The sequence below is a fragment of the Rhinolophus sinicus genome, linkage group LG09, assembly GCF_036562045.2.
Source record: "Rhinolophus sinicus isolate RSC01 linkage group LG09, ASM3656204v1, whole genome shotgun sequence".
In the NCBI taxonomy this organism is placed as follows: domain Eukaryota; kingdom Metazoa; phylum Chordata; class Mammalia; order Chiroptera; family Rhinolophidae; genus Rhinolophus; species Rhinolophus sinicus.
The window spans coordinates 12,697,282-12,709,883 of NC_133758.1; the positions used below are offsets into that span (position 1 = coordinate 12,697,282).

General features: G+C 44.8%; 1 protein-coding gene across 16 annotated transcripts in view; it reads right to left on the reverse strand.

The window, feature by feature from the left end:
* Nucleotides 1-4,971: 4,971 nt before the first annotated feature.
* The window catches only part of ZNF532 (zinc finger protein 532), a 96,450-nt gene continuing 88,819 nt past the window's right edge, over nt 4,972-12,602 (reverse strand). For 15 of the 16 annotated variants that reach the window (XM_074339890.1, XM_019729288.2, XM_074339892.1 and 12 more), the window contains 3 exons: nt 11,177-11,289; nt 9,082-9,229; nt 4,972-7,467 (listed from right to left, as the gene is read on the reverse strand). In XM_074339890.1, coding sequence (XP_074195991.1) covers nt 6,973-7,467; nt 9,082-9,229; nt 11,177-11,289 — 756 coding nt within the window. In that variant the 3' untranslated portion in view covers nt 4,972-6,972. The remainder of the gene's footprint in view (nt 7,468-9,081; nt 9,230-11,176; nt 11,290-12,602) is intronic. The other variant, XM_074339884.1, reaches the window with a different exon arrangement.

Genomic DNA, 12,602 nt, shown 5'->3' on the forward strand with positions numbered 1-12,602 from the left:
TTGCTGAGGCTATTATCAATGCCACGGTTATTTTAGTCAAGTAACTAGCTCTATGGAAAAGCAAAGAGCATTAGGCCGCTCATCGTTTGGCAATGAATTTGAGAAAACAAGGATTTGTCTTTGCTGACAAGAAAAGGGATCAACCTGACAGGAAAATTGTAACCAATAGCTGCTCCTCTCAGGATGCAGGATGAATCACGCCCCATGCAGCGAGAGGAAAGGGCGACCGCCGATTAGAAAGCAGGCTGAGTTCATGGAACAGCTCAGGACATCGATCCAGAGGATGGCAGACCATTAGCAAATAACCATAAAATGTCAGGAGTGATAAGTGCCGGGGAGAAAAATCATGCAGGGTGAAGAAATGGAGAGTGACGGAGTGGGTGTGTGTTGTTGGTGGGAGCACACGCATTTCAGCAAGGTGATCCAGAAAGGCCCTCTGGGCAGGTGACTTCTGAGCCAACCTGAAAGAAGTGGAAAGGCCTGTGTGGGAATCACAACAGAGGGGAGAGCAAGGGCCAGGTCTTGTGAAGGGAATGTGAATAGTGTATTCAAGGAACAGTCAGGAAGAAATGGTAGAGGATGTTGGGGAGGTGACAAGATGTAGCAAACGGAAGGGCTACTGGGGTCTCACAGTTATTGAAAGGTATACACTTCCGTTGATCTTAGTAAGTCTTTTCAAAAATAGCTAATGGTGTCATGTTTGGATGGTGTCTTATTCAGAGGAAAGCAAGAGTCTACGCTTTGAAATGTCCCGCCGTGGTGTTGGCATTCCCAGGGTCCAAGACGGCTCAGCTGTTCCCTGAAGGCGGACTGATTCCCCAGTGGGCAGAGAGGGTGAGGGATGTCCACATTCCTTCCTCCCACATCTTGGGCCTTCCCTTTCCCTGACCAACAAGTGCGATTCACAAGGTAACTCTCCATCTGCCGTCTCCACGATCATTGCAAACCGCGCCACCAGAATGAATACATTGAATCTGTCCCTCCTTCTTTGTATCGTCTGCTGGAGAGTGAAAGCAGGAGCACTATGTGGCCAAGTATGGTCATCCCCTGCCTGAGGGTCGACTGCCAGGGGTCAGGGAGAGTGACCTTTGGCTTCCGGAGCAGGAGGCAAGATCCAACTCTTGCCGAGGGTCATACAGTGGCAGAGTCCCAAACCCTGGAAGGGAATCAGATGCTGAACTGACAAAATCAAGAGAACCATCCATTACCCCTACTTAGAGATGTATCTTCTACCCTTTCCAAGAGAGGGTCCTTCACTGACACGTGCAGCAATGCTTCTCCTGAGTTGTCAGCATCACACCATCCTCTCCAATCAGATCTATGCCTCCTTGTTCTTTTTCATCACATCCATGGTGTTTCTTCTGCAGGAATAACCAAGCTCAATTAAATTTGACTAGACCCGAAGGTCAGAAAATTACCCTTGAGCTAAACTCACACTCTCTGGAACTGAGCTGGAGGTGTGACAAGGTGGGGCCTATAGAGCTCCCCTAGATTAAAATGTAGTCTTGCAAAGGACTGTTAGAGAAACAGACCTGTCGTGGTCGTGTAATTTACAATTGTAAGTAGAAGAAAAGCTCCAGGACAAGCAGCTTGCAATAATAATAGCAAAGCAAAGTGTGAATAATCAGTTCCTTTAAATGGTGCAAGACATTATAAATCGTGCAGCCTGGAGTCACAAGTAACCTCACAGACTGAATTTAGAAACTAGCAAAGAATATCTTCTGGGAAACGCTATTCTGTTTCCTTAAGTGAAATGAGCCACTAGGGGAAGGGTATCATTCCAGGATAAACCTGGTGAGGTAATTAGAAAGAAAAGGTAAACACGGAATGCAGAGGACCTGCTCCAGCTCACAGCCTGCCTATAGGGGGTGAGATGCATGCTGACAACACCGGTACAGAGCAGGCTCTTCTGAAAGGGCACACTCGGTGTCTGTCATCGTTACAATGTCTCCCACCAGGTACCCCAGACACATCACACATCCCTCTGTCCTGCTCTGTGCCCCACGTGCTGTTTCTGGGGTTTCCTTGTCCTCTAGCTTTCATTTGGCTTTGGCCACTGGGAGGTGCGGGTGGAAACTTTCGAGTGTGACGAGACAGCTTTCCTGTAATTTTCCTCCCACACCCCCTGCTTCACCGTGGCTCTGGCTCTTATGGAACAGGAGACGTCCCTGTTCCACAGCTCCAGCTCTGCCCGTCGGCAGCCTGGGGGTGACAGTGCCTCCCCATCATTGCTAGTGCCTCGGTGTCTCAACCTCTCTTGCTCCAGACCACAGCTCTGTATGTAGTGCCCTCCTTCATTTCTTTAAACCTTTCCTAGTATGGTATTTGTATCCTGCTAAGACCCTGATTCATAAAGGATCTAAGGTTGGGCAACCCCAGATCTGACTTTTCCAATAAAGGCAGCAAATATGAATGAGCAAACTCCCAGGAAAACATAGGCTACAATGATGAGAGTTCCATCACTCAATGAATTGAGCCTTTACTAAAATGTTCACCAACACCTATTGGGATAGTAGGCAGGGGAACAGGATGTGACAGGAGAATGTTGTCTTTCACAGGAGGATTGGCAGTAGCCACGTCTCCAATGTGGACGAGGCCGGGCTATCCAGCATAAGTGGTTTGAGGGGAGTGATGCCTACAGAATAACTGGCTAGTCCAGAGCTTCCAGTAGCTGGCAGAGTGGCTCTTTGCAGACACCTAAATTCACAGTGCCATGTCCCAAAGGTTTATGGGTAACTCTGGAAGGATGTGAGAGTCCTAATTTCAAAAGGAAACTCGAAGTAAACAAGAAGGTTCGTGTCCATTTAAGCAAAGAATGAACTGTGCACAAGTAGGAGCCCAGTTTCTAAGGTAACTAACTCTAGGTTCCTTATTTAGAAGATGTATGCTTTAAAATTAAGAGTTACAATCTGGAACACTGACTGTGTGTGTGTGTGTGTGTGTGTGTGTGTGTGTGTGTGTGTGTGTAACTAAATGGCATCGATACACATTCCACATTTGGCACACCCCTCTCTTTTCAGACCTTTCTTTGGGATAGATGAATAGTTCTTTTAAGTCCTATTTTATTTCATGAAGTTCTCCAAACACATTTCCCTCTTTTCTCCTTCCAAGTAGCATTTTACAAAGTGCTCACAGCATGATGAATATATTAATATGAAATAATAATATCTTAATCTTCGCCAAAGTTTTCAAGAGGAAATTTCCCTGTTGGCCAAAGATCCCGGGGCTGGAACTCATGAGACCACTGGCTCTGGGGAGAAGTGTCCACCAAGCTTTGGATGGGAGAGTTAGTTGTTCTTTAGAATACTTACTGAAGTAGGAGTGGGGAATTTGCAAAAAAATGCATCTGGGAGGATGACGTGGCTAATGCTATGGACTCTAAGCCTATGTTTTCCTGTTTCTCATTTGTATAAGTTTTTATCACCTTGCTGGCATTCTTCATTACGTGTCACTATTACTCAATTATTGATGAAATAGAATCATCTAACCACACACAAAAACATCTTAAATGTATACATCTAAAGTGCAAGCTTCTCCTTAACTAGCTCTTTGACTTCATGTTTCTATTTAAGTAATGTAAACCTGGGGGGGGGGGGGGAGTCTGTTTTAAGAAATCACCTAGGTTTTTGAACTTCCAATCAGACTTATCCTCTCTCTGTATCCCACAGCGTGAAATCCTCCTGACACTACTTCTGAAATGCTACCTACAACTGCAGCTTCTTTCCAAGCCTACACCCAGCACACTAAGCTGGGTCCTCACACCCATGTGTGTCAGCACCATAGCTACACTGATTCCAACTTTTTTCCTGTGATGGTCATTTATGCTGTTCGAGTATTTTCAGGCCTCCGCCTTCTGGGCATACAGTAGGATTGCACTTCCTGGCCTCCTTGTAATTAGGTGGCCATGTGACTGGTTTTTACCAATGAGTTGTGAAAAGTGACATCTGCTACTTCTGGGCCAGAGCATTTAATTGCCCTTTCCCTCTGCCACAGTAATCAGCAGCTTTTATGATAGTCGGATGAGGGGACAAGGAGATTTGAAGCAACGTCTCCAGTCAACCCACAATGGACATCAAATGTGAGCAAGAAATAAGTCTTGTTGTTAACAGCCACGAAGATTTAGGGTTGTAACCATAGCATAACTTAATTTATCCCAATTGATACACGTTCCCACCATCCCTCCTAAACACTGTCACCTAATCTGGTTACGTCACTTTCCTGTCCAAAGAAATTTCTACCCGAGTACAAACTCCTTAGTTCACCATTCAAGGCTTTTTGCAAATTGACCTGAGCCTACCCTGTCGGCCTCAGCACCACGCCCTCACCGGCCAGAGGGAATGGGCTTTCTAAGGATTCATGGAACATGCCCGTTTTCTGCCTTTGGTCTGACTACGTCCTGTTCCTCAAAGGCCCACATGACAACCACACCCAGCATCTACGACTAATGAAGAATGAATGGGTTGAACGTCACAAGTCCTAATGTGGATTTTTGCTCAGCAGTCACACTTGACCGAAGAAGCACTGACATCTTTTGTTAGCAGCTAAGAAGTTTCCGCAACGGCCCTTCCCAGTTCTATTCCCTCTTTCTGGAACTCCTATTAATTAAACTCGTTAGATGTTCTCCTTTTGTCCTTCTTGAATTCTCTTTCACATATTTCACCTCTTTGTCTCTGTGCTGTGCTCCAGGTAAGTGCTTCACGATTGGTCTTCTAGTTCACCAATTCTCTCTTCGGTTGAGCCACCCAGCGTTCCTTCCAGGACTACAGCATCGTGTGCTGTTTTTCTACTCTGGGTTTCAGTTTGTTTTTCATTTTGTACCTCTAGTTCTTTCTAGCAACTTTCTTGGAGGCTCAACTAAGCATTGAAAAGATGCTAGTCTCATATTACTGAGCATTTCTGGGTATTTCAAGAGTAGACAGACTTCCAGGTTACCTTATAAAAGCCATTGTGCCACAAACAAAAGTTCTAGTATCGTGTTTTGCACATACTTTTTATTTGTTGAATAAGTGAATATTTGTCAATATGTACATAAACACATAGAGCGAGCGCTAGATTTAGAGCAAGAATATCTGGGCTCTCATACGCAAAGCCACTTACCAGCTATGAGGGCTTAGGCAAAGAATTTAATCTGAGCTCAGCTTCCTCAACTGTAAAACTAGGCCAGTAAGACCTGTGCAGCCCCCCACACAGGTTTATTGCAAGGTTCAAATGCAGAAACATGTGAAAGTGCGATGAATACAAGTTAGAGCAATACAAGAATAAATATAACAAGTAACAGCAATTGAATCTCAAGTTGAGGAATACTGGAATCATGCCCTTGGCTCACAGCAATGTCCTGATGGAGTCAACAAGAAGTGACAAAACAGCTGATTGCTAACGAGAACAAATGTGCCATTCTTCTGAGTGGGAAGAATTCTGCGGTATCCTGTAGCCTGTCCCTGCAATTAATCACTTCCTAAACTTCACGAAGATGTCACAGTCCCACCGTCAATAACTCTCTCACAGAAGCACAAGGGCCAAATGTCCCACGTTTATTTACATGTGAAATGTGTTTAATACAGTTATGATGGATGTAGTGCATAACACCTGACAGCAGCAAGACCTTTTGAGGAACCGAACGTTGACTACAGTATACCATGCAAGTATCTATATATACACAAAAGAATTTTTCATAAAAAAAAAAAAAAAAAAGGTACAAAACATGTTTAGGGATAAATACAAGATATAAAATGCCAAAGAAAACACAAAACAAAAAACCAAAAAAATAGAACTCTCCCAGAGAACTATAAACGGAAGGGACACTTCAATAACTACCGCTAGTAAATATACTTATGGAAACGACCGAACTAACCCCAGGTGGCTCAGTGCTGAACCTAACGGCCAGTCGCCATGCACAGGCTGCTGCATTGATAAGTTGGTGGGGGAAGTTGTGCATCTCAACTCTAAGTACCCGAACGTTTGGCAGTAGCACCCAGAACAGGAAACGCCAACTCTTTAGACAGCAAAGGGTTAAGTCCACTGTGATTTTTGTCTTCCTGTCAAGAGCCAGAGAAATACTTGGTATCTTTAGTTGTTGTCTTTATAATAGTTAATAAATTACACGACAAAAGCTTTGACTATATAAATCTATTGGTCTAACCACATATTTGTAACTGTTACAGTAGTCCAGCCCTTTCGTTAATGTTATCGCCTTGTGCTCTTCAAGCCAGCCTTGCAAATTGGACCAGAAAACAACCAGCCCACACTTTTACCTTTAGAATACCCTTCTCCCCCATTCTATGGAGTTAAGGAACTCTGCGTTCCTTCCTGGATTTCTGGCCTCAGTTTTTATTCACCACCTGCAAGGCTGCTTTAAACACCGGCTGGCACGGCCTGGGACAGATGCCATCTGGCGCCGGGGTGCAGGTGTCTGCAGGGCACGGCCCGGATTCAGAGCAGGCACATTGAGGGTGGTGCTAAGACACTTAAAAGTCCCTAGTGTTTGGAGACCCACAATCACCTACAAGTTATGTAGTGAATCCTAAAAATTAAAAACACTAAAAAAGGCATTACCTTTAGCCTGTAATTAGTTAACCCTTTTAAATCCATAACATACAAAATGGTTTATTTGAATTCAAGGAACTGCCCCTGTTACTAAGAACTCTGTTTTAAAGAAACAATACAAAAAGAAAACTTGTAACCCAAAAAAAGAGAAACAAACTCAAAACATTTGCTACTAAATACTGATACAAACATGTAACAAAGAGTATAAAAAGTTATTCCTTTAAATATATACAAACTCTTTTAAACTCAAATACTGCTTTCATACTTATCGAGGATATACAGGACGAGGTGGAGAAGGTACGCTGCAAGGGAATATATTGCAACAGCCTAGAGAGTACTGGTAACTCTATTATACTGCAAACTTTTTGTAACAAAAATGTCTTTCGGATTCCAATGTGGACGGGGATTTTCCTGATGGAAGGTGTGTGGCTATTTCTCAGCTGAACTCACTCTTTTGGATTTAATGAAGGCCATGCCGTGTGTCCGCATGTGAGCGTTTAAGGCAGCTTCAGTTTCGAACGTTTTTGCGCACACTTTGCACTTTCTGTCGGACGCCGCGCCATCGGACAACTCGTCCTCGTGGCTGGGCTTGTTCTCCTGCTGATTCTCCTCCCCCGCCCCGTTCTGCTTGGACACTGGCTGAGGCTCCTTCAGCTTGTGCACGATGAAGAGGTGCCTGGACAGGGAGACGTGCGACGTGTAGCACAGGCCACACTCCCGGCACTGGTAGGAGGAGCCGTCCGATTTGTGCTGAGGGATGTGTTCGTGGAACTGCAGCAGGTTTTCGGTGGTGAAGCCGCACACGGCACATTTGTGAACCTTAAAAACATTTATCTTTAGCTTTTTCAGTGGTTGAGTAATTGCTCCCCTGGGAGGTCTGAACTCTAAAACCGGTTCTTCCAACTTCCGCTTGGGACTGGGAACCTTTGAGGAAAAAAACACACAATTGAAAGCCGTTCTGCTCTATGAGTGATACACGACCAGCTCTCTCGGACTCTTAAAGCTGCCGGGAAAATGTGTACTGTGAGCTTCGGGATTTGGGGTTTTCTGACAGCAGCGTATCTGCCACCGCACCCGAGGCTCACGCCTTTCATCCACTCTACAAATATGACTGAGTTCCTGTGTCAGCAGGCATCCACTCTGGCCCACGGGCCCAGCAATGGACAAACAAGTCCCTGCCTTCATGGAAAACAGGCGCCACTGGTGCGTGACAGGCAGCAACCAAGGAGGCAATCCATAGTGCGCCACACACAGCAAGACAAAGCAGGGCGGGGGAGGAGATGAGAAGACGAGGGAGCGGTGGGGTTGTTAGGTTACATATCGTGTCACCTAACAGTGACGTCTGAACACAGGCCTGTGGCCGGACGACATGAGCCAGCGACCACATGGAAGAAAGGGCCCAGAAACCAGGAGCTGTGGATACAAAGGCCTGAGCTAGGGCCTGTGTGCTTGGGGGGCAGCAGAAAGGCCAGTAGGGCTGGAGCAGGGCAGCCAGCTGAGTGCGTAAATGAAGCCAGTGGTGGGTGAACTGAAAAGCACTTTGCAGGAGAGAAAATGCCAGGAGTTTTGCCTTTTCTATGACTAAGATGGAGAGCCACTGGAAGACCCAGCTGGTCCAGTAACTGCCCTTTCCTGCCTATGTGCTCACCTTCATCTTACTCCTTCCCTCACGGACCAGGCCTTTCTACTTCCTTTCCAACACACATCAAACCCCCTCATTTTTCACTCTCCAAAAATCCAAGCCTAAAGAACACTCCCCCCTTCCTGCTCTGTGGTCCACCTTTCCTGCCCTATTCACAGGGCACCTCTCATACACCTTGACCTGAAGCTGTGTCTCCACCTGTATTCTCTCACTCCCACTCCCCTTCCCACCCCATCACTTAGGGGAAAGAATTACAATCTAATGGGACACTAGTCTGACTTAGAGTCCGACTGGGTTCCTCAACGATTAACGCCTTGAAAGCACACATGGGCTTGACCAGGTACATTCCAGACGCAGCCCGTGCCGGACAGCAGGGTCTCTTAAGTGTCTGCTGAACTGTTGCTTTGCTCTAAGAGCACTCGGCACATTGTACACAGGTCAACAGATAGTGTTACCTGATCCAAGCTCACTATCCACTGAGGTAAGAATAGGTACAAACTTGTCATTTTATCTCTTATCATTAAAAGAGAAGCTAAAAGGAACCACGCTTTTTATTAGGACCCTATCACAACCAATACGGTGCCAGTGAAAAAGGATCTAGCTTTATATATTCCCTCTGGCTAAGAGGCGATTTCTGCGAGTCAACCTCACATTTTTAAATTTATTGATGTAAGTACATCCCTAAAGCTAGTTCTGGAAGGACATAGGAGAAACTTAATAGGAGCAAGAGGAAAGGCCAGAATGGGTACAGAGGGGGATTACCTGTTATTTTATACCTGTATATATAGTCTGAATTTTTTAAAATTGTGTAACTGTAGAAAAGTTAAAAGCAATGAATGGAAAAAAGCACGTCAGCAGCACGACTTCACTGTAAGGGCACGTCTGTAACGTCTGACCTTGGTGTCTTCTTTCAGTTCCACTTCCTCCTCGTTGGCAGCTTCTGTCATTTCTTTCAAGTCGGGATCCTTAATGCCGTGCATGAGCTGAATGTGTTTCTCCAGCATCAACCGTTTCGTGAAGGTCCGCCTGGAGTCTGGGCAGTGCCTGTGGAGAAAAGACAAGGAGATAACCTACTTGCTGAAAAGTCCCTCACGTGGAGGGGTACACTCGCTGCCGAAAGACCTTCCCTGGCAAGCAGTGTGCTCAGAGGGGTCGAGATGATGGGCACATCCCAACGGTCCCAAGCGAAATGGCTATTTTGTTATGAATCACAGTGTCCACTTTGTGCCAAAAAAAATTTGCAGCTTTTGTAAAACGTTTTCTGTCCATTTTTTATGTCTTTATAGGCCCGGCCTAATTTGGTTCAGATAGAATATTTATTTTCTAGGTTTGGTTAAAGTATCGCTTAATTGGTAATTCTAAGAGGCTTTAATTTTAAAATGGAGAATGTTCCATTTCAGAAGTTTTCTTTACATTGACTCAGAGTGTTCCCTCAGAGTTGACATCACAAGAGACACTTTAATATGAAGAGCGTGCCCCCTGACTCCTTCCTGATGAGGTTAATTATTCCTCTGCCATCATAGAGAGAGGACAGAGCGTCTCGCCTGGTCAAATCCCTCCTCGAGGCACAAATGCCACGTGGATGGCTAGGATCCTAGCAATCAAATAATGTGCCCACTCAGAGATTCAAATGTAGACAACTGTGAACAAACACCCCAAACAGGTCAATTTCTTTAAGGACAAAAACAGAGTAAAAAAAAAAAAAAAGGTAATGACCATGACGACTATGGAAGCCATCGACAAGCCAGACATCAAAAATACCGCTGCAGGGAAGGGGCATGAAACGCACCTCCTCAGCTTAGACAGACCAAACTGGCTGCCTCCGAAAAGGCTTCTGAGGAATTTAGAATGACAGGCCCCAAACCCCGATGGGTTCGTGGCAGAGACCCTCTCCAGGGGCAGTGGTGGGGGCCAGCTCCAACACCAGGTAACACAGGGAAGTAGCCGGACAGTCCCAGCGTTTTACGCCTGACAGTGAGTGACTTCCCGGGAAATAAACAAAGCCTGTCATTTCAAAGATTTTGCCAGGCTCGCTTCTCATCTTCTGCCAGCCCAGGCCGTCCTAAATTCTCCAATTCTTTCAATCTCAACACATTGACTTTATGTACAATGTCTTCATCTCACCCAAATCATTTTCCACTTAATTTCACTGAAGGAGAGTGTACGCCCGTTTTCCTACCCAAGGCACTTTCCCTAACTAACCAAGAGGCAGCAAAGCCCCCCTGATCTGACGCTACAGCCGTGTGCCACAAATGCGCTCCACACTGGCTCCGAGGCTTGTGTGAGCTTTGGTTCTCTTTCAGGAGAAGTGCCTCTAAGTAAGTAACCCTGTTACATCCACTCACTGTAGGCATGTTCTCATTGAGAGGGTGATAAAAGGCTTTTCACCAATAACAAGTTCTGATATTCACGTACAAAGAAGCTTACGACCATCCTGAGTGGGATGGTCCACTCAGCGTGTTGGCCCACGGGTCCCACGCATTTGGTCTCCTAGCCAAGTGTGTGTGCCGAGAGAAGGCTGCCCTGTATGAAGTGCAGCCATGGGACAAACAGCCCAGCCGACGACAACCCATGACTGGGCGTGTCAGGGCCTGCTCCGAACCACGGAGTAAATGAACCAGACAAAGCCGCTTGCCCACGCTGGCAAACACTGCGTGTACAGAGAGCAAAGAGCTGCTGATTCCATCGTGCGTCTGCCTATCAATCACTGCTCCCAAATCCTCACTCACAAACGATATGCCTCCGGACAGCAGGTAAGAGCACAGGAACACAGGGAATGCAGGAAACTGCTCCTTTCTGGTTTGATATTTTTAAGTGTCACAACCCAATCAAGAAGCTGTATGTCAAGACAACAGAATATAATTAAGAAACGAAATCTATACACTGTGGAACAGAGCATGGGGAATGGAAAATGGAAAAATATGAAAAACCTTGGTGAAGTTGCAGCTTAATCCTGTCACTGTGCTTCCCACATTAGAAATCGTAACTTACGAGCAGGTATAAACTTTCCTGATGCCTTTGTGCTTGATCCGATTGTGACGGCACAGGCTGTGTGATGAGCTGAAAGATTTGTCACACTGGCGGCAAGGGTGTTTTTTCATTTGCTTTATGAGGAGAAGAGAAAGACAGTCACTTAAGAGAACAAAAACAGAAAAATGCTTTAAAAATTCAGAAAACGTTCCTAAGAGTTTAGATCCGCATAATTGTTTAGTGACACAGTAGCAAAACTAGAAGATTACTTTTAAAGCTGAAACCGAAAGGGAGGGCAGGACTGGGATAATCACAACGAGCTAATGTCTAGCGGACACGATAAACTTCATCATAAAGTAAAAAAATTGCATTTTTTCCCTCAAAAACACTTAATTTTGATCCAACACAAACACATAGATATTTAAAATAAGAGAAAACATGACATAAATTTTCTTTGCAAAAGATACGTTATTTTTAAGAAGCATATATGAAAACATAATTCTTCAGTAAATGCCACATAAAGTCATTACTTAATGTGTTATATCCAGAAAGAATGTGTCACCTTATCCCATGTACCATTTTAAACTAAATCTCTTGCTAATTTTAAACATCTTAATTTTCCCTGCTTAATGATTAAGTAATTGTACCTCACATAAGGGGAGAGTTTTCCAGAGGCCTTTTGTTTTAAATAATACCATTTCGTTATCGCAAGAACACAAGTGTGAAACCACTTTATGGAGATTGCCTGTTGATATATAGTGTCTGTGTATGGGGGAGGGAGTCAGAGAGCAAGAGAAAGCTATCAAGAGATACAAAATCAAAGTTCAAGTTTCCCACTTTGGCTACAACATAATTATGTAACGTTAACATATTCTCACATGGAACAGTTGAAGTAAAATCAGTGGCTTAACTTGAAAACCAATTCTTAGGGTATAACATGCATTGCAGTCTGCAATAAAATAATACGTCACAATGAAATTAAATCAAGAAAGGACTCTGTCTCAGGAATGGAACAAAATTTGGCTCAATCCTCATTAAAAATAATGCTGAAGTGGGAATAAGTCCTCATGGGAGTTAAGTTCTTTCAAATAACATTACTATTTCTGGCAATAAGAGATAAGCAATTGTGAGCTAAGTGATAAAGAAATGAGAAGTGCATTTTTATACCCTTTTACATTAATCCCGACAACACGTTCTGTTCAAACTGGTAAGCGATTCTATTTAAGTGGCTGAGGGTTTGGCTCCAGAGTCTCAGAGACGGGCTGGCATCTTGTCTCTACCAGTCACGAGTTGTGAGACCTGGGGAATGTGTCTCAACCTGCATAAACATCCACTCCCCAGCTGTAAAGTGGGGGTCACACTAGTGCCTTCCTCAGAGAGTGGGGCTGGGGGGGCATTAAAGGGGCAACAGAGCGCTTGGGACACACAGAAATTCTCAATAAATGTT